This window comes from Adiantum capillus-veneris, chromosome 2 (genome assembly GCF_014529385.1).
Source record: "Adiantum capillus-veneris isolate H3 chromosome 2, ASM1452938v2, whole genome shotgun sequence".
NCBI classification, from domain to species: Eukaryota; Viridiplantae; Streptophyta; class Polypodiopsida; order Polypodiales; family Pteridaceae; genus Adiantum; species Adiantum capillus-veneris.
The window spans coordinates 116,377,845-116,400,509 of record NC_140932.1 but is presented as its reverse complement, the minus strand read 5'-3'; the positions used below and the strand labels follow the sequence as shown (position 1 = coordinate 116,400,509).

At 43.2% G+C, this 22,665-nt stretch overlaps 2 protein-coding genes across 2 annotated transcripts; both read left to right on the top strand.

The window, feature by feature from the left end:
• Nucleotides 1-6,400: 6,400 nt before the first annotated feature.
• On the top strand, nucleotides 6,401-7,048 carry LOC147463440 (uncharacterized). The gene has a single exon (XM_086496614.1). It carries the CDS (start codon nucleotides 6,401-6,403, stop codon nucleotides 7,046-7,048), a length of 648 nt encoding a protein of 215 aa, XP_086352740.1.
• Nucleotides 7,049-7,057: 9 nt separating this feature from the next.
• On the top strand, nucleotides 7,058-8,821 carry LOC147463439 (uncharacterized). Its single transcript, XM_086496606.1, has 6 exons — nucleotides 7,058-7,387; nucleotides 7,462-7,567; nucleotides 7,661-7,773; nucleotides 7,972-8,110; nucleotides 8,474-8,493; nucleotides 8,624-8,821. The coding sequence occupies exons 1-6, from the start codon at nucleotides 7,058-7,060 to the stop codon at nucleotides 8,819-8,821; spliced, it is 906 nt and encodes a 301-aa protein (XP_086352732.1).
• Nucleotides 8,822-22,665: the final 13,844 nt, after the last annotated feature.

Genomic DNA, 22,665 nt, shown 5'->3' with positions numbered 1-22,665 from the left:
CCCCTGATTCTTGTCCGTGAAAATTTTGGTTTCTGGTGAGTGATTTTCCTTCACGCACGATGGCTTCTCCTCATAATGGGGGCCTTACAAATGTGCGCTTTTACCACAGAAAATTACAAGGGTAAATCAGGCTCCATACTTAACAATCTCCCACTTGGAGACTGATCACCAAACCAAACCTGTGACTGCTTTCCATTCTGGCTTCTTATCCTTGAATGCCGATTGAAGATGAGCAAAAGCTCAACTTCTCCTTGTTGACCACCTTTGTAAACATGTCTGCAGGATTTTCACTTGTATGCACCTTTCCTAGCTTTAGCTGTCCCTCTTCCAAAAGAGTGCGTATGAAGTGATATCTCACCTCAATGTGCTTTGTCCTTGAATGAAAGGCTGAGTTCTTCGCAATATGGATAGCGCTTTGGCTATCACTGTACAAGACACAATTGTCTTGTTTGAATCCAAGCTCTTCTAAGAATCTGTGAAGCCACATAATTTCTTTGCTTGCCTCCGTCATTGCTACATACTCCCATGGTAGAAAGTGAAACCACTTTCTGCAGCTTTGAAGCCCAGCTTACTGCTGTGCCTCCAACCATGAACACATAGCCAGTAGTGCTCCTTCGAGTATCTTTGTCACCTGCCATATCTGCATCAGCATACCCTTCTAGAGAAATATCAATTCCTCCAAAATACAAAGCATTTGTTGTTGTCCCTTTTAGATACCTAAGTATCCACTTCACAGCTTGCCAATGATCTTTACCTGGGTTGTCCATGAACCTACTCACAACTCCCACTGCATGTGCAATGTCTGGCCTTGTCCAAACCATAGCATACATTAGAGAACCTACCGCTGTAGCATATGGAACTTTAGACATATAGGCTATCTCCTCTTGTGTCTTTGGACACATATCCTTCGTTAGTTTAAAATGACCAGCCAAAGGTGTAGAAACTGGTTTTGCATTTTGCATTGCAAACCTTTCTAGTACCTTCTTGATGTAATCTTCTTGAGATAGCTTTATTGTCTTCTTTGTCCTGTCCCTTGATATTTTCATACCAAGTATCCTCTTTGCAGGACCTAAATCTTTCATTGAAAAAGATTTAGATAGCTCCTCTTTTAGGTCTTTGATGTCCTGCATGTTAGCACTTGCAATCAACATGTCATCAACATACAACATTAGGATGATGAACTTCCCACCTCCCAAATTCTTCGTGTAGACGCAGTGATCCGAGTTGCATCTTGTGAATCCATGATCCAACATCCATCGATCAAACTTCAGGTACCATTTTCTTGATGCTTGCTTTAAACCATACAAGCTCTTCTTTAATCTGCAAACCATTTTCTCATTACCTTTTACTTCATACCCCTTTGGTTGAAGCATGTAGATTTCCTCCTCTAAGTCACCGTGAGGGAATTCCGTATTTACATCCATTTGCTCGAGATTTAAATAATGAGCAGCCACAAGGCTTAAGACAAGACTAATTGAGTTCATTTTTACAACAGGAGAAAATATTTCATTGAAGTCAATACCTTTCTTTTGAGAAAACCCTTTTACCACAAGCCTAGACTTGTACCTTTTCATCCCACCTTCTTCTTCCTTCAGCTTGTACACCCATTTGTTTTGAAGTGCCCGCTTACCTTTAGGCAACTCAACCAACTCCCATATTTGGTTGCGATGTAGTGAGTCCATCTTCACTTGCATGCTCTTCGTCCATTCTTCTTTGGATTCATGTTGCATAGCTTCTTTGTATGATTCCGACTCTCCAGAATCTGAGATCAAGAGATGGTTGAAGGAAGGAACAAACCTTTCTGGAGGTCTACTTGCTCTTGTAGATCTTCGAGGAATAGGTTGAGGCTCCTCATTTGGTTGACGCTGTTGCACATTGTCACCGTTTGCAGTCCTTGAGTCTTCACCGTCCTCAAGCTCCATGTACTCATCACCTGTTTCTTTTGTTTGTTTTCTTTCCAAGTAATCTTTGTACATATTTTGTTTGTAAAAAATTACATCCCTACTCCTTAAGATTTTACCATCTTCAGGATTCCATAGGTGATACCCAAAGTCACCTTCTCCATAGCCAATGAAGAAACACTTTTTGGACTTTGCATCTAGCTTTGATCTTAGGCTTCTATCTATGTGCATGAAAGCCTCACACCCAAACACTTTGAGAAATGCATAATTCACCGGTTTACCTGTCCATGCCTCTTCTGGAACTCCCCCATCCAATGCCGTTGAGGGTGACCGGTTGATTAAGTACACAGACGTACTTACAGCTTCCGCCCAAAGCTCAAGCGGTAGGCCTGCATGTAGCCGCATGCTTCGTGCTCGCTCCATGATTGTCCTGTTCATCCTTTCCGAAATAACATTTTGTTGAGGTGTCCTTGGGGTTGCCCTTTGCCTCCGAATGCCATTGCTAGCACAAAAGCTTTCAAAAGCTTGGCTGCAATATTCACCTCCATTGTCGGATCTGAGGCATTTAACCTTGGTACTTGTTTCATTCTCCACAAAGGCTTTCCACCTTTGAAATATGGAAAATACATCGGATTTATTCTTCATGACATAAACCCATGTTTTTCTAGTCGCATCGTCTATGAATGTTACATAGTACAATGAGCCACCAAGTGATGGTGTACTTGCTGGACCCCAAACATCACAATGAACCAACTCAAGTTTTTTTATTTTTCTTTCATTTCCTGATTTTTGAAATTTTACCCTCTTTTGTTTACCATAAACACAATCTTCACAGAACTCTAAGTCCACTTCTTTCAAACCTGGTAGAAGCTTCTTTGTTTGAAGGATTTGCATTCCTTTGGCACTCATATGCCCAAGCCGGTAGTGCCACACTGCACTGTCAACTTCTGTAGTTGCTGCACAAGCTGAAGGTTGCGTGCTAACAGTACACAAGTAAAGTGTACCGACCTTTTCTCCCTTGGCAACCACCAAAGATCGCTTTGAGATCTTCCACCGTTTGTTTTCGAATGCAATGTTGTGACCTTCATCGTCCAATTGTCCTGTAGAGATTAAATTTTTGCGAAGGGAAGGAACATGCCTAACATCTTTAAGATTCCATTCATTTCCGTTAGCAGTTTTGACAGAAACTGTTGTTAGGAAATAAGACGTAGCTAAATAGATAATTGAGTAGATTACTTAATGGAGAGAGACAGATTTATATACACGAGATTATAGAGTAGAGAGAGAGAGAGAGTACACACGATATACGTGGTTCACCCAATGTGGGCTACGTCCACGGGAAAGCAGCCACTCAATGGCTTTAGTACTTCAAAACAAGAAGTAGTTTACAAAGGGATTATACCCTTAATGGAGCTCCCGCCTTGCTTCACTCTCACCACCTCACACTCACCTTGTTGCATCAACTTCACACTATGAAATGTGTGTAGAAATGGCCTCCTTTTATAGGCCAAAAGAGCTGCCCTCTCTTATGAGAGACAGCCATGTGTAGCCGCCCTTGTGCGAATAAGTCCAAATCGGACCCTCCAATCCGCCCATGTGTGGCCGCCCTTGAGAAGACAAGTCCGCTTTTGAATTCGGCCACCGGCCATTGAATTCGGCCACCGGCCACCGGCCATTGACTTCCGACCACCGGCCACCGGCCATTGACTTCCGACCACCGGCCATCGGCCATTGACTACCGACCACCGGCCAATCGACCGGTTGTTTTCCGACCACTTTCCGGCCGCCGTCCGGCCATAATATTCCGGCGAAAAAAAAAGTCTCGGGGGCCTCCGCCCCCGAGGCCTTTAAAGTTGCCCCTGATTCTTGTCCGTGAAAATTTTGGTTTCCGGTGAGTGATTTTCCTTCACGCACGATGGCTTCTCCTCATAATGGGGGCCTTACAAATGTGCGCTTTTACCACAGAAGATTACAAGGGTAAATCAGGCTCCATACTTAACAACTGTACCTTTGCCGACAACCTCACAAGCTTCATCATCTCCCAAGTATACATACCCAAAATTACCTTTGGTGTAGTCTTGGAAATGTTGCTTGTGTGGTGTCGCATGGAATGAAGCCCCGGAATCTACTATCGAGGAATTAGACACATTGTCTAATGAGAGAATTAGAGCATCTTGCTCTAATTTACCTGCCACATTGGCCTCCGATGTTGGCTTGTTGTCTTGAGACTCTGTCTCCTTCTTCTTCTTGGACCAACAATCCTTCTTGACGTGGCCCTTCTTGCCGCAGTTCCAACATTCAAGAACTGACTTTGTGCGTGACTTGCTCCATCTTGAGCGATCACGACCCTTTTGATTTTTGAACCTCTCCTTAGGCCTTCCTCTTGTTTCTACTGACAATGCAGCACTTGATGATTCTCCTGTGCTTCTCCTTCGCATTTCCTCGCTTAGGAGAACACCCACAACATCATCAAACTTAAGAGTATTTGTGCCAGAAATAGAATTACTTACAACCATCACAAGGCTGTCCCAACTATCCGGTAGAGATGATAGTATAAGGAGAGCTCGCACTTCGTCATCGAAATTGATTTTCACCGATCGAAGTTAACTTATGTTTGTGTTAAAGTCATTTAGGTGTTCTGCAAATGAACCATTCTCTGTCATCTTTAGATTGAACAAGCGCTTCATAAGAAATACCTTATTGGATGCCGATGGTTTCTCGTAGAAGTCGTCAAGTGACTTCATCAAGTCCTCTGTGGTCTTCATCTCCGAAACATTGAAGGCCACCATTGACGCTAAGCTTAACCGAATTGTTTCTAGTGCCTTTCAATCAAGGACAATCCATGCTTCATCTGCCATCGTTGCGGGCTTCTTTGCAAGACCGCCTAGTGGCAAATAGAGGTCCTTCTGGTAGAGATAGTCTTCAATCTGCATCTTCCAATGTTGGTAGTTTTTGCCTTTGAACTTCTCAATCTTGAGCTTCCCTTCCTCCGCCATAACTCCCACTCAATTCAAGGAATCCTTTCCTTGAGATAATTTAGCTACGAGCAAACCTTGCTCTGATACCAGTTGTTAAGAAATAAGACGTAGCTAAATAGATATTTGAGTAGATTACTTAATGGAGAGAGATAGAGAGAGAGTAAACACGATATACGTGGTTCACCCAAGAGATTATAGAGTAGAGTAGAGAGAGAGAGAGAGAGAGAGAGAGTACACACGATATACGTGGTTCACCCAATGTGGGCTACGTCCACGGGAAAGCAGCCACTCAATGGCTTTAGCACTTCAAAAGAAGAAGTAGTTTACAAAGGGATTAAACCCTTAATAGAGCTCCCGCCTTGCTTCACTCTCACCACCTCACACTCACCTTGTTGCATCAACTTCACACTATGAAATGTGTGTAGAAATGGCCTCCTTTTATGGGCCAAAAGGGCTGCCCTCTCATAAGAGAGGGCAGCCATGTGTAGCCGCCCTTGTGCAAATAAGTCCAAATCGGACCCTCCAATCCGCCCATGTGTGGCCGCCCTTGAGAAGACAAGTCCGCTTTTGAATTCAGCCACCGGCCATTGAATTCGGCCACCGGCCACCGGCCATTGACTTCCGACCACCGGCCACCGGCCAACCGATCGATTGTTTTCCGACCACTTTCTGGCCGCCGTCCGGGCCATAATATTTCGGCGAAAAGGAATATTCCGGCGAGGGGAAAAAAAAGTCTCGGGGGCCTCCGTCCTTGAGGCCCCTAAAGTTGCCCCTGATTCTTGTCCATGAAAATTTTGGTTTCCAGTGAGTGATTTTCCTTCACGCACGATGGCTTCTCCTCATAATGGGGGCCTTACAAATGTGCGCTTTTACCACAAAAAATTACAAGGGTAAATCAGGCTCCATACTTAACAGATTCTACAGCTGGCATATCTATCTAGCCAGCATAGCTACTTAGTGGGTTCACATTATGGACCGCATCTCTCTTTTTATTGTACTACTTATGTAGTCAGTTTTTCATTATGTAAATACACACTCATTTTGTGAAGTAGATGAAGAAGAAAGTTCAGCCCTCTACCGTGTGTATCTTCTTCTCTGTGTGTAGCTTGGGAGAAGGTCTCTGTCCTCTCTCCTCTTTCTTTTCATGGTATCAAAGCCAAGTTAGAGCTATTGACACACTATACTGACACGCTAATCTCCAACAGTCTATAAATGCTGATTTTTGGGCTACTTCTCACAAAGTTCGATACTAGGCTCAATTTAGACTCTATCTGAGAGATAGAGTTCTAGTACAGGTAATCAAACAGGGACGACCAGATTTGCAGTTTTCTGGTTTCTGTGCAGGTTGCAGATTTGCATGCAAAATTGTGTGCAAAAAAAGTTGGTACATGTATGCATGACTGTGGATACATGCATATGAGTTGTGGTAACTCTTGTTGAGTGTTTAGTAGCTCGTAGATACCAGCACAGCAAGGTTGCAAGTTTTGTGCAAGTTGCAGATTTTTGGAGCTATGTAGGAATATGGCAGACAAGTTTAACCAAATCGTTAGTGAGAAGTTGGACAATAATAATTTCCCTACATGGAGGTTTCATATGACAAATTTCCTACAAGGAAAGGGCTATTGGGATTACATTGAAGGTGAAAATGATGAAGCTCCATGGTGTCCCGAAGAGAACGCTACTACAAAAGAAGCCTTGAAAGATTGGAAGCAAGGCAAAAGCAAAGTCATGTATTGGTTATCTATGAGTGTCTCAGATAGTATGATGGGTTACTTAGAGAGTGCACCCTCTCCTGCCATAGCATGGAAGAGCTTAGAAAAGCTCAATGAAGACCATACCAGAGTCAGGAAGTTGCAGCTCAAAACAAAGCTAAATACAATGAAGCGAGGCAACATGTCTATCCATGACTACGCCTCAAATATCAAGACAATAACAAATTCTCTTGGATCTATTGGTGTCACAGTTGATGACGATGATGTTGTTGCTGCGACATTAGAAGGGCTTGGAACAGAATACAAAAACTTCAAGTCGACCTCTATGAATACTAGAGCAGACGTTCCTGACTTTACAGAATTGACAACCATGTTAATTTGTGAAGAGAAGAGTCTTGGCGCATCTACTTCTCAGAGAAATATCAATTTTGATCAGCAAGCCTTCTATTCATGTTAATTGACAACCATGTTAATTCGTGAAGAGAAGAGTCTTGGTGCATCCTCTTCTCAGAGAAATATCAATTCTGATCAACAAGCCTTCTATTCAAATAGAGGTAGAGGTAGAGGTCGTGGCACAAGTGATGGTCACGACGGTCAATATCAGAATTGGCAGCAAAATCAGAGATGTCAAGGTCGTGGAAGAGGAAGACAAAATTATAGAGGCAGGGGGAGAGGTGGAAATCAAAATGCAAACAGAGATCAAAATAATGCATTTGATGTTGAATGTTGGAAATGTGGTGAGCGGGGTCACTACTCAAATGAATGTCCACAACACGAAGGAGGCCAAATAACAGAGGTAGAGAGAGAAGGCAACAAAACAATTATGCTGCAACAAAAAGGAACAACAATGATGATGATCGGTCCGAGCAGTTATTTGTTATGCAGCATATGGTAAATGCTATGATTGCAGATATACATGCCAGTGACAGTGTATGGTATGTGGATTCGGGTGCTTCTAACCACATGACATCCCATGGTGAGTGGTTCAAAGAGATGAAGCAACTAGATGGACCAGGTTATCTAGAGACAGGTGATGATTCAACTCATTCTATTGCACATGTTGGAAAAGTTCCCTTGCAAATGCAAGATGGTAAAATGAAGTACTTGGTTGATGTGCTTCATGTTCCAAATATTACAAAGACTCTTGTTTCAGTTGGGAAAATGATAGAACAGGGATTGCAGGTCTGGTTTAATCCTGATGGTTGCTATGTGGAAGACTACAAGAATGACTGCAAGTTGATTACAGAAGGAAGACGTGTTGGCAGGATGTTTACTTTGGATGTGAATATGCCTGCAATAAAAGCTGCTATGTTTGAAAAAGGTGCAGGTGTTGTGGCCGATGTAGATATATGGCATAAACGGATTGGTCATGTAAATGAGCAGCGATTGCGCTCTATGCAATCAAAACAGATTACTGCAGGTTTGCCAAAGTTTAAGGTTGATGGAATGCATAAAGTATGTGAGGCATGTCAATTTGGTAAGCAGTCACATAATTCCTTTCCACAAGAACGTAATGTATGTAAGAGGCCACTTGAGGTGGTACATACAGATGTATGGGACCCAACAAAGACTGCCAACATTCATGGAAGCAGGTATTATGTGTCGTTCATTGATGACCGTACTAGAAAAGTGTGGGTCTATTTTATGAAGCAAAAGAGCGAAGTATTTGATCATTTCAAAAGCTTCAAAGCTTCTATTGAAAAGGAAACAGGTGAACAGGTAAAGACACTAAGATCAGATGGAGGGGTAGAATACTTCTCCAAAGAGTTTTCTGATTTTTTGCAGAAAAATGGTATATGCAGGCAGTTCTCATGTCGATACACTCCACAACAAAATGGAGTTGCTGAGCGGAAGAACAGACATATTGTAGAGGTGGCAAGAGCCTTGATGGCTGAAAAGGATATGCCTCATCATTTTTGGGCTGAGGCAAAAGAGCGAAGTATTTGATCATTTCAAAAGCTTCAAAGCTTCTGTTGAAAAGGAAACAGGTGAACAGGTAAAGACACTAAGATCAGATGGAGGGGTAGAATACTTCTCCAAAGAGTTTTCTGATTTTTTGCAGAAAAATGGTATATGCAGGCAGTTCTCATGTCGATACACTCCACAACAAAATGGAGTTGCTGAGCGGAAGAACAGACATATTGCAGAGGTGGCAAGAGCCTTGATGGCTGAAAAGGATATGCCTCATCATTTTTGGGCTGAGGCAATAAATAAGGTGTTTATATTATGAATAGGACTCCTACTGCTGTTGTGCACGGAGTCATTCCTGAGGAAAAGTACAGTGTCAAGAAACTAGATTTGTCACGTTTAAAAGTGTTTGGGTGCATTGCGTATGTGCACATTCCAGGTGAGTCGCGCACAAAGCTAGATCCCAAGGTTGAAAAATGTATTTTTGTGGGTTACTCAAATGAGCAAAAAGGGTACAGGTGTTACAATCCTAGTACTCGTGAATTCTGTGTAAGCAGGGATGTTGTCTTTGACGAGACGGCGGGCTGGTACAGTGATGTAAAGGACAATATTGGGGCTGATGTAAAAGAGCTTGTTGGATGCTTCAAGTGGGAAGCAAGAGTCACATACTTTAAGTGGACCAAGAGAGTCCTCTTCTAGTGGTTCTATTGACAAGCCATGGAGTGGCAGATTACGCACATAGGTTACACCGCAAAGTGCATCACAGGTCTCTTGCAAAGGAAAAGAGAAGGTAGGTGAGCCCCCATGTATGAATAGTGTGTCTTCAGGTTCCTCACACATTGATGCAGATTCTGATGGTTCAAATTAGAGTCTTGATGAGGAGCTTGGTATACGAGCAGTCAGGACCCCAAGTGTTAGAAAATAGATTGCAAGGACACCTGGCAATGATTCAGGACCACGCAGGTCTAATAGGGTCAGATTTCCTGTGGACAGGTTGACTTATGATGGGTATGTTACTCATTATTATGCTTACAAAGCAAAGGTTGTTCAAGATGTAGAACCCACATGGTTTGAGGATACAATTGGCAATGAAAATTGGGAAAATTCCATGGATGAAGAAATGGTTGTGCTTGATGTAAATCAAACTTGGGAGTCGTTGCCATTACCAGAGGGTAAGAAAGCCATTGGGTGCAAATGCGTGTATAAAGTAAAGCATAAGGTCGATGGTACAATTGAAAGATATAAGGCAAGGCTGGTCGCAAAAGGGTATGCACAGACTTATGGTATAGATTTTGAGGAAATCTTTGCTCCAGTAGCAAAGATGGCTACAGTACGCACTGTCATTGTGGTGATTGCAGCAAAAGGGTGGTTTATGCATCAAATGGATGTCAAGAATGCCTTCTTGCAGGGGGAGCTACAAGAAGAAGTGTATGTGGAGCAGCCACCTGGTTATGAAGATGGTAAGCATCCAGATTATGTTTGTCGTCTTTGTAAGGTCTTGTATGGGCTGAAGCAAGCACCTAGAGCGTGGCACGACAGAATAACAAAATTTCTTTTGCGCATTGGATTTCATATGTCACATGCTGATCACTCACTCTATGTACGTCATAATGATGTTGGATTTGTGCTTATTACCATCTATGTAGATGACTTGATTATTGTGGGTGACAATGAGACAGAGATTGAGCATGTTAAGGGTCTTCTCAAGAAGGAGTTTGAGATGAAGGATTTGGGAGAGCTGTGCTACTTTCTTGGACTTGAGGTGATTCGTACGACAGAGGCCATATGGATGTCTCAGAGACAGTATGCATTGGATATGTTATCCAAATATGGTATGGTTGATTGCAAGCCTATTTCTATGCCCTTGTTTGTCAATACAAAGCTGAGTGCACATGATGGTGATGTACTCGAGGATCTCACTATGTATCGCAGGATTGTGGGCCGGTCTCATTTACTTGACTATCACGCGGCCATATTTGAGCTATACAGTGGGACTTCAGAGTCAGTTTATGCAGCTTCCACGGAAGCCGCACTTAGATGCAGTTCACCGTACATTACGCTATGTGAGGGCTACATTAGACCATGCACTATTTTATGATGCAAATGTTCCAGTAGAGTTGTATGGTTACACAAATACAGATTGGGCTACTAGTGCCACTGATCGACGCTCTACTAGCAGGTTTATGTTTACACTTGGGAGTGCTACCATCACTTGGAGCAGCAAGAAGCAGCCCACAGTTGCCTTGTCTAGTACAGAGGCTGAGTATAGAGGTGTTGCAGTTGTAGCATGTGAGGTAGCTTGGTTACAGAAGCTACTTATGGATTTGAGGCTGCAGGTGGACAGAGAGGTTGTAATTTACTGTGACAACCTTAGCAGTATTCAGTTGGCCAGGAACCCAATATTTCAGGCGCGGACCAAGCACATAGAGGTTCATTACCATTTTGTTCGAGATCAGGTTCTGCAGGCGACATTGACTTAGTTTACGTCAGCACAGAGGAGCAGGTAGCGGATATCTTCACCAAGGCCCTGGGAGCTGAGAAGCTCCATCGTTTTCGGACTATGCTTGGAGTCCTTCAAGTGGCGTCGAGCTCAAGGGGGAGTGTTGCGATGTCAAGCTTATTATAGAATTGATATTTTATTATCTATTGCAGCTGATAGGTGGAAAAGCATCAGTAGATAATGGATTATGCAGAAGGATATTACATTTTATGTATATTTGATTATTCAAGTGCTCTTTATGAGCTTTGGCCAATTATGTCCGGCCGGCCAGTTTGTACTCAATTTTGGGCATTCAGGAAATCTATAAATAAATACGCGCAAGAGGGAAATGCTCACTCTTGCACAGGGGGAGATTGCACCCAGTGTCTGTGTATTCTTCTCTCCTCTCCTCTTTTCTCTCTCGCCGTGCTGGCGTAGCACTCCACTCTAGGAGGTGCGCCTACACGTGCTCTTTTGCTCTGTCTTGCTCTCGGTCTCTCTTTGTTCTCATACGTCGCAGTTTATGTGCTATGGGAATTGCGAGGTATGCAGATTTGTCAGTTTATGCTAGATATTGTGTTATCTTGGGTATTTTGCAGGGCAGCCATGTTTCCGTCTGTAGTAGTGGTATCAGAGCAAGGCTACGCTCCCAGATTAAATAATTTGACGAGCACCAGCTAAGTATTTTATTTTGTCATGCTTGTAGGTGTTGTTATTTGCTTCAGCTTGCAGTAATTGGTGTTGATTGCATGATACAGTTAGTGACCTTTGAAATTAAAGAGAACCTCTTCTTTATTGTCATGATAGAATAATTACTAGCAAAAATTATGATCGTTAAACATAGTAATTGAATAGATTAAACTTAATCTCATGATCTAAAGGCTAGTCCATGACTCACCCCATAGAATAAAGAGTGAAATAAGTTTATAAGTGATCATGCGAGAACTTAATTAGAGGGATTCAATATGGTGTTACTAGATTTCAATTATTCGTCGGGAATTGGACACATGAGAATAAGCAGAAGTAGAAGTAGCCAATTTTATTTTATTTTTTCAATTTTCACTTTTTGAAGAATGAGAAGCAGAAGGAAGAAGAGGGTCGACAAAACTTCATGAGCTTGACTTTGAATTCAACTTCCAATTGGAGCATCTTACAGTTCAGTGGTCGAGGGTGATGAAGCTCATGGTCAATGCAAACAAAGCGGCAGGATGTAGCTATAGGATAGCAGGGCAAAGAAACAACCAACCATGGACTACTGTCCACGATAGCCAGTGCTGCTCGTAGGTCGTGAAGAGCATGCAGAGTATCGAGGCGGTTCTTGATCTTCACGAAGGTCGAAGACCTTTGAATAAATGACTACGGTTTTAAGGGTGAGGAGCAGCCTAGGATACATTGCTTGGTATGGGCTATGGCCGCGATGAGAAGCTCTGCAAAAGTAGCGAAGCTGGTTGGCATGGGCCTTGGCTATTTAGCAAGCTAGTAGGGAAAGCGTGCAGACCGAACTCTCTCCCTCTCTCTCTCTCTTTGGTCAAATAGCGACCAATCTCTCTCTCTCTCTCCTCGGCTAGTGGCCATGCATCATGCAACTGTGGTGCGTTAACGAGCAGCAACCCTCCCTCTTTCTCATCACCTCACTCACCCACCATGCAGCACACGAGCTTTCTCACCTGCCACTTTCAACCATGCACAGCGGCGCCAACCCCAACTGTCTCTCTCTCAGTCTTTTGTTTATTTTTATTATAATTATTATTTTTTTCCATCCACAATAGTTTCGATCTCTACTTCTCCCTCGTTTGTTTGTGGGCGCTCCTTTTCAGTGGCAGTGTACTGGTGACAACAATCCCTTTCATAGAGTTACCTGCAGCCGCCATGCAGACTCATAAACAGGTGGGCCTTGAGAGCTGGGATGCCGATTTTCTCTACCTTTCACAGTTTCCATGCATGGCCATCATTATCACATAGTGCCCTCCTCCACTCACTATCCCTCCCAACAACCAATGGCTCGTTTTCATCGACCGCCACTCATGCACTGTAGTCATGGCACCAACTTCTTATTAGCGGGCTTGAGCGATGACAGCCACAATTGAATCACTAGTTTGTGGTGTCCCTTGCTAACCAGTAGTTCATGCACCACACACACGCAGTAGCAGCTCTTGATTTCTCTCTCACTACAGCCTTCGCCCGCTTCACTCTCCCTCACACACTACCACCCACTATCATCTCTAATGCCGTTAACGGTGCATATTGGCGAGGTCACAGTCACTCCTCTTACTGTAAGTTTATCCCCACTGCAAACACGTACACAGTCTCTACATTATGGCACTTAACTTAGCAAGACCAGCATCATCTTGCAGCGTTCAGTGTTCCGTATGCAGCTTCCATGCTTGGCTTGACAATGTCCACACGTGCAAGAGCGCGAACTGACTCTACATATGACCCTTCAGCCTCTTTGAATTTGGTAAGGATGCTCGCTGAGACCGCCGAACGAAGCGGAGCAGCATCATCTCATAGTCTTATAATCTTTCAAGAAACGGGGTACCTTGAGAAAGGAAGAAGAGCTCCGTCCTTCGAGGGAAGATGCAGTATTTTCAGAGATAACCTGGAGCATGGTCTATAGGTCAAAGAGATGCATGGTTGCCAATGGGATCCTCGAGATGGCGTGACCTGCATGCCTCATTCAGCAAGGCCTTGGAATTGAATTTCTCATATGCAGAAGAACTAAAATCCACCATCCTCATCGTCGTGCTTACATTCATTTATTTAAGAGCTACAGGCCTTTCTCTCTTGTTAGCAAAGTTTCTAGATCATCCAAGCATCATTCCTGCGATTTAGACTACCGTGCATCAGGGATCCCTCACTCTCTCTCCCCCTCTTGCATGGCAACGAGTGGAAACCCAGGCAACATTCTCTCAAAAGTAAGTTCAAGTGCTTACAATAGTGCTATTGGTACCGCTCTCAAGTCCATTTAGAGCTGCCACTTTCTTAGCAAGCCAAGGCAAATGTCAGCTTAGCAAGATTAGGAAGCCCTCACAAGTATAATAGAAGCCACAGATTGCACTATGGAAATCAACGTAGAATCAGCAAAGCCAGCGGCTGCAACCTGCTGAGTGTACCTAGCGGACATTTTCACGCAAGGGGCTCCATAAAATCGGCCTTGACTTTTTGTTAGGTAGTGTCAACAAATCTGCCTATTTGGGGCCAAATCCTGAGGTAGCTTGATGATCAAAGAGATCAGAAGGGCAACAGAATCACAAACAGCCGATCAACACTGGAACCCCTCCCTGTACGACTACTTATACTGAGGCGGACTCTTCAGAGACCCGTGCAACACTTTTTCAGAAAACGCGAGTTGCCAGGCACCCACGAGAATCGACGATGATGATGACAATTTTTGTCTTACGCCTTTAGGGTTTTAAGTTTAGTCTTTCACTTTACTTCATTTTATTTAGTACCCAAACATTGGATTAGATTCACACTAACTATATCAATTCCGACTCAAAATGTAATTCTGACCTTCAAAAGCGTTTAATGTAACATTTTATTTCATTTCATTTATCGCCTTTCTGCTACATTGATACAATACTTTTTGAGACGACACCCAATGCCGGGCATCCACGGGACTTGTCGATGACGACGATGATGATTTTAGTTTGATATTCGTAGACTTTCTGTTTTAGTCTTTCACCTAACATCGTTTTCTTTAATACCTAGCGAACCAATTAGATAATTGCACTAAGAGGATCTAAATCGTCTTTGTAAATGAAATACCACTCAGGATTATCATGTGGTAGCACCCAATGTGCATAGCCCACACAAGTAGAAGCCCGACGCATTTGATTTGACACCCACCTACAACCAATAAACATAATTGTTTTATATAGTAACACACAACATGTACTGAAACACTCTTATCGACGATTGTGTAGGTAAATCATCATATTTAGAAATGGCCCTCATTGTTCTCTACATATACCACCATAATGAAGATATATGTCTAATATCCACTACTTGTCCTGGTTTAAATTATTATATACAATTTTTGTTTTCACATTATCAGCTCATATTATAGGTAAATCTTTGCTTCTATCACTCAGAAATTGGTCTCAAATGTTGAAAAATACATTGCAAGAAAACCTGACTCAAACAATGTAAGAATCAAAAGAGCTTCACAGTATGGGGTTTTGTAATAATTGTTCTCTTTCTCATCGCATTTCTCTACTTCTCTCTTCGCGCACTTCACTTATTAGAGGATTCTTCCCATTTTCTTTGAGCATGTTCTCATTGCTCACAAGAATTTCCTATAACCTACTTACTTAATAGTCTATCTCCACTGGCTGCCGCTCAAACAATCTCTATTTTTCCAGGTTTGTTAAACATCCTAAGTATGTATATTTCACTAATAAGTACAACACTTTGTCATGAAGCTCACCACTCACACCGTAAATCCCCTTCTTTTATTTTTACAGTATTACTTATCACATTCAGGTGATATTCCACTAACACTATTCTTAAAGATTCTCGACTGCTGGCATTCTTTGTGTACTAACCCACTATCTAACCTAATCTCTTACTTAACACTTCATTTGTTAAGGATGCCAACTCTCTTGTCTACAACTCTAGATGTGTCTATTGCTCCCATTCAGTAAGAGAACAACTCAGTTACAACCTTCTAGCTTGTATGAGCATTCTATTTTTGTGCGACCCGCTAATCCGAATTGTCATTCTTTCAATCATAGCTCTCTATGCACGCACACACATAGGTACGTATATTTTCAGATACAGAATATCCTTTAGGTATTTACATCAAATACCCCCCTCCCCTTTCTATATATCATTTCTATGTATTCTCTTCTAAGCTGAATACTCAAACATTGTTAAGGTCATGGCTTCTAATTGTATTGAAAGGAAATTTTATTGAGATGCTTTGTCAATAAGCTATGCAGCTACTCGAGTGAGCTAAGGTACTTTCGAATACTGAACAACAATTTGTAAGTACTTTGATATACTCCAAAGTGGTGTCCCACAAATAGTTAATATTTTTCTCTTTTATGTCTTGTCTAGTCCATTGGTCACAAGCACACAGATTCGCCAATTTAGGCAGTGTGTCAATGCTCATCCTAGTGCAAATTTGCCGATTTCGGCAACACACCAACAAACTACAGATTCATGATTTTTAAACACCAAATACAGATTTGCCAATTTAGGCAGTATTAGTGCAGATTCGCCGATTTAGGCAGCATGTCTTATTGGTGTAGATTCGCCGATTTAGGCACACCTATTACAAAATCATGATGTAGTGGCTGGCCACCACTGTAACTGGTATGATTTTGTTATTTTGGAATTGGATTTGAAATTGGTATATGATGATTTTCTATCATGACAGTATTTATGAAAGTGAACTTGAGATTGATGAGAATTGATTTATACAATGATGAGTGTGACCAATGATATCCTGATTCATCAGGGTAGGACATATATTGCTTATTCTAGTGGTATGGGACACTAGAAAAGGTAGTATGTGGATGGCGGCAGGCATAACCAATGTGTCTAATTTTATGGATTTTTCTTTTCCTATTTGATACAAATTTCTAATCATTGTTTTTAAAAGTGTTGTTTGCAGGATTTTATCTTCGCAACTAAGGACAATTGCTTTCCAAAGGAGAGGTATGTTATAGAATTCATATTTTATTATCTATTGCAGCTGACAGGTGGCAAAAGCATCGGCAGATAATGGATTATGCAGAAGGATATTACATTATATGTATATTTGATTATTCAAGTGCAGCTCTTTATGAGCTTTGGCCAATTATGTCCGGCCGGCTAGTTTGTACTCATTTTTGGGCATTCAAGAAATCTATAAATAACACTACAAGAGGTTGTGTGCTCTTGTGACGCTGTTAGCGACGGAAATACATTGGGTTTTTATAACCCCCGGCGTCGCTAAAAGCGTCGCTACGAGCGTCGCTACGAGAGCGTCGCTATAAGCGTCGCTATAAGCGTCGCTATATGCGTCGCATATAGCGACGCCTATAGCGACGCTTATAGCGACGTTTACCCAGAAGACTATAGCGACGCTCATAGCGACGCTACAGAGCCATAAATAGCGACGCTTATAGCGACGCCCGAGAGAATATTTTTTTGGTGGCAGGGCATTGAATGCCCTGCCACCCATCAACCATATTGTACTTGATTCACTTTTTAAAAAAAATGCAAAGGTAGATAATAGACCCAAAATAGTCACCCACAAGACGCATTGTTTGCAAAATTGACAATTGTACACATCATAGGCAAAATGAATTGATTGGCAAATGTAATAATGACAATTGTACAACATCATAGGCATAAAGAATTGATTGGCAAAAGAAACTGCGGTGACAAATGTAATAATATACATGGTTCAAAAAGACGTATAAAATCCGTCTCATGATACATAAGCTATGAGAAACCCTAAACTAATGCTATCTAGCTACGGCTAAACTGACGTCGTCTAGTCAGACGTCTCATCGCGTCCAAGCGGCGTATCTGTCGGATTCTGCAAAAAAAGACAATAAGACAGCTTTCAGTAAGTATAAACATATAACGACATTTATAAAACAATACAAAAAATAAAAAAGAGTAAACCCTAATACTAACCATGCCGCCGCGAGAACTGAGAATGTCCATCAGGGCGTTTAAGCCCTTCCTGCCTGCGTACTCGCGCTCGTACGGTGTGGGATCACGTCCTGTCATTGACAACTGTCAAAACATACAAAGATCTCATTATGTTAGAACTAAAAAACTCATAAACCCTAAACTATCGAACATGCATAAAGAGCAATGTGAAAAGACTTACAAAATCGGCCTCAAATGATGCCCATCCACCGCTCCCCAAGTGGTGCGAGCTCCCTGCCTCTACTCGCGCTCTGGCTGCATCCTTTTGTTGCTTCCACTTGTCGGGATTCTCGCGCGCTGCTTTCTTCGCATTCTTCCAATCTTCTTTGGCCAGCCAATCTGGCCTATTCCACCCATTCTTGATTGCTTTTTGCACTTCGGAACGCTTGTGTTTGCAGTATTCGCGCATTCGAATCTTCATCAGGTCTTCATTGAAGCGCTGATCCCGTGTTGGAACGGGAAACTCATCATGAAGTATGCTGATGACTCTGTTTTTTAAATCACTTGGTACTTCACTCCATTTGTTTAGTATATAGTGTCTAAACAGCTGAGAGCAAAGACCACGCATGCGCGAGATCACCTTCTTGCCGTCATCATCCATGATGATGCCGCCGCTGATGTCGACGGAGTAAGGCAAGCCCTCTGGCCGGTGACGCGTGAACCTGGGTGTCCCGACAGGGGTCTCTAGCGGCGTGTCGATGGGGGTACGGACGTCAGGTGTCTCCACCGGCGTCTGGGCCCCGAAGCGAGGAGTGTCGAGTGGGGTGGCTCCTGGCGGAGTAGGTAGAGGTGTGTAGCTTCTAGGAATAGTCAGCCGTGCAAAACCTGGCGTAGATGGCGATGCTGTGGCTGGTGTGGGGGCGGGCAAAGAAGGGGAGGGTAAAGAGCCTCGTCGAACACGAGGCGGTGTGGAGGCATCGGTGGCGGAATCCCCACAACAACCGCCACCGCCACCACTAGAGCGCCGATGTCTAGACGAGTGTGAAGCTCGTCTCGTCGACGCCGAAGCTTCGGAGCGCGCCGAATGCTCCGAAAGAGAGGGAGATGCGGATGGTGTAGGAACGCGCGATGATGCGCCAGAGCGATGACGCTCCACGTACCACTGTCTCTGCTGCGGTGACAAAGAAGAAAGAAACTCCTCATCATCCATACCTGCATTAAACACACGAATATTTAAACTTAATATTGAATGAATAGAGTAGACAATGACGCAAAGACCATTAAATACAATGACGTAATGACGCATATAAATACAATGACGCAATGAATCGAGTGATAGAAGAGGCAAGTCGAAAACTCAGAATTTTCAATCAAAAGATGTGAGCGCGAGTAGAAAAGAGCGTTATACACCATGGAAGGTACTTAGAGAGCCAGAGCTTTTACAACACGGATCAAAATTGTTCAAATACAATATTTGTGGCTTTAAGAGATCTCTCTCTCATCCTCGCATAACTCAGCATAACTTCCTATATCTATATAGAGCTCTCCGTTTAAACACATATCCTCTGTTTCATTTTGTAGCTCCTCTGCATGCACCCCATATAGAGTAGTAGCATCTTGATGCTCGTCTGGCACCACCGCAGCGGCTTCTGATTGAGCATCTTCTCTGATCTCCTCCATTGATGTCGTTGTGATTGGCACATGGTAGTCTTCATACGTCCTTGCACTACGAGGGGCTACCTCTATGACGTACCACCAGTTTGATGTAGACTTTGTAGGATGAAATACTACCTGCCAGAGCCACATAACTTACATGAGAGCTTTCAAGCACATAACTTGTAAAAGGGGGATGTTAACTATTTACATACTTACTTGTTCACAATGCTCAGGTAGTACGAAAGTGTCTCTTAGGTCAGTCCATTTCTTAGTAGAATCCACCTCAAGAAAACCAGACTCTCCTCTACGCACAGTAGCGTTGCGACCCTCCATGATTATCTTGAACCATTGCACGTCGAACAAGTCGACAAAAAATCCTCTGTAATCGATCCTCAAAATCTCTTGCAGCGTGCCGAAGTAAGTGAGTTCCGCCACCACAGGATCTGCATCAGAGGAACGTCGTCGACTAGACTGTTCAAATTTTGCCATGATTCCACAATCTTGAGTAAAACGCTTTTTGTCGATTCGTTCCACCCTAAAATGTCGACCTTTACACCATGCTGCTGTGTATGACTTATACTACAACGAACAAAGATTATGAGTGGCCGTTCAAACGTTTATAAATAAAGTCACTTGCTAGTCGTACATTGCAAACTTACCTTGGTCGCGCAACCCCGAGAGTACTCCCACTCTTCTTCAGTCACTTCGTCACCGCATTGTTGTGCGCTTTTCAATTGGTTGTGCAACCATCTTAAGCTCATGAAGGTTGGTAGGCTCTCCAGAACCGCTGGATAGTGCATCGGTGGTCGTCTTCCCCGTCTCCACTCGATTCGTGCCCTTTGTCGCTCTTGCTTTGCATCCTCATATTGTGAAATCCACTTTTGCATCACTGGATTGTGAAGCATGCAAAATCGGTTGATTTTAGCCTCTAGATCTTCCGTCATCTTCTTCTCAACACCGAGATTGCACATGACAATCCCAGATATGCGCTCATCATCTATGGTTCGCCATAGCGTGTCCCGGGATTTATCAAATCCGTCTAGCCACTCTCCAATGTACACTAGGGACTCTGATACCAACCAACCTTCTGCCATGCTACCCTCCGGACGTGCCTTTTGACGCACATATCCCTTAAGCGTTTTCATGAAACGCTCTAAGAAGAACATCCATCTGGAATGAACTGTGCCAGCTATTTCCACCTCATCAACTATGTGAACAAGAAGATGCACCTGAATGGTTAGCATTGTAGTAGGAAAATGTTTCTCAAACATGCACACAAGCTCCGCAGCATTTAGTTTGGCGAATGGTATGGAGTCTACGTTGATCTCCTTTTGTGAGATCCATTGCACCAGCTTTGCAAGTTTGTAGATTGTGTTACGGATGTCGAGAGACAAACATCCCTCAATGGCAACCGGTAAAATAAACTGTAAAGTATGTGCAGCAATGATATTAAAGTCCACATTTTATGCAATGATATTAAAGTCCACTATGAACGTACCTGACACATTTTATGCCAATCGTGTGACTTCAAACCGGTAAGCTTTCCTTCTTTAGTGAAACACGTTCGGAGCGAGTGCATTACGCCAGTGGGGGTCCGCAAAGATCGAATGGCCTCTTTTACTTTGCGTTCTTGGGCTCCTGTGAAAATCCATGGTGCTTTAGGGAGTTTTATCGATCCATCAGACGCTGTTTGCGGCCAATATTGCTCCATACGATCCACATTTCTAAGGTCAACTCTGGCTCCCAAAGTATCTTTCTTGCCGGTCAAATGGTCCCATAGTAGATTACCCACATTCTTGAATATGTGCATTGGATCGAGCAAGTGATTGATCATGAGTCGGGGCCAGTATGGTAACTCGTACCATAGAGATAGTCTCTTCATCCCTGGAGGCAATCCGTCATCGCACATCTCCTTCTGCTCTAACCATGCTTGTGCAGACATCCTTGGTGGCTCTCTTCCCAAAAAGCCGTCGCGTAACACATGATTCTCTGGAAGATACGCTTGATGACCTTCGTAGATTTGCCTCTTCAGTGAGGGTGCCCTACGTGCATTCAGTCTAGGTCCACATGTGACACATGCTCTATATCCGCTTGTTTGAAGCCCTGCATGTATACACATGATAATAGATCAACTATGGGAAAAAACAATATTTACAGTGTCTGAGTGAGGAGTGTCAATAGATCACCTGAGCATTCTGTTAGCCCGGGATAGTCATGCATGGTCCACATTAGAATGCCTCTGATCAAAGCATTCCGTCGTCCTGTGTGTCGGCTCATATCCACCACCTCTATGCCAGTCCACAATTGTTGTAGCTCTTCCAATAGTGGACGAAGATACACATCCATATTCCCCACTTTATATCGCCCTGGCACAATCAAGCTTAGCCATAGGTGCCCCTTCTTCGTAGTCAACCACGGGGGAATGTTGTAGTTGACGATGACAATGGGCCATACACTGTAAGATGTTGATCTTTGACCAAATGGATTTACGCCATCCATAGCCAGGCCTAAGCGCAAATTTCGAGCTTCCCTGGCAAAATCCGACCATGTTCCATCTATATGTTTCCAGGCTGCGCAATCTGCAGGAATTCGTAGCACACCATCCGAAGATTTATTCTCCTCATGCCAGAGAGAAGAAAAAGAGAGAGAGAGAGAGAGAGAGAGAGAGAGAGAGAGAGAGAGAGAGAGAGAGAGTGAGGGAGAGTGTGTGTGTGTGTGTGTGTGTGGAGAAGAAAAAGAGAGAGAGAGAGAGAGAGAGAGAGAGAGAGAGAGAGAGAGAGAGAGAGAGAGAGTGAGGGAGAGCGTTACCTGCTCCTTGCTTGAGGGCGCCGAAAAACTCAGATCTGAGATCTGAGTTTTTGGGCGCGCTCGGTTATTTTTTTACACCAGTCGGCGTCGCTATGAGCGTCGCTATAAGCGTCGCTGTGTGAGCGTCGCTAATATGAAGAGCCTCTTGTAGTATAAATTCATGCAAGAGGGAAATGCTCACTCTTGCATGGGGGGAGATTGCACCCAGTGTCTGTGTATTCTTCTCTCCTCTCCTCTTTTCTCTCTCGCCGTGCTGGCGTAGCACTCCACTCTAGGAGGTGCGCCTACACGTGCTCTTTTGCTCTATCTTGCTCTCAGTCTCTCTCTGTTCGCATATGTCATGGTTTATGTTCTATGCGAATTGCCAGGTATGCAGATTTGTCATTTTATGCTAGATATTGTGTTATCTTGCGTATTTTGTAGGGCAACCATGTTTCCGTCTATAGCAGAGCTCTCCATGAGCTGGCACTCTTGGTAGGCCATTTCCTTCATACAAGGCTTCATCTGAGCCTTCCTCATCATTCGAGATAGGGTCATTGTCTGGCAAAGTTTATAAAACATGGTATTTACAACTTGGATCATGTGGTAAATAATGCATCTATTCCAACCGTACCATGTATGCAACCATTGCA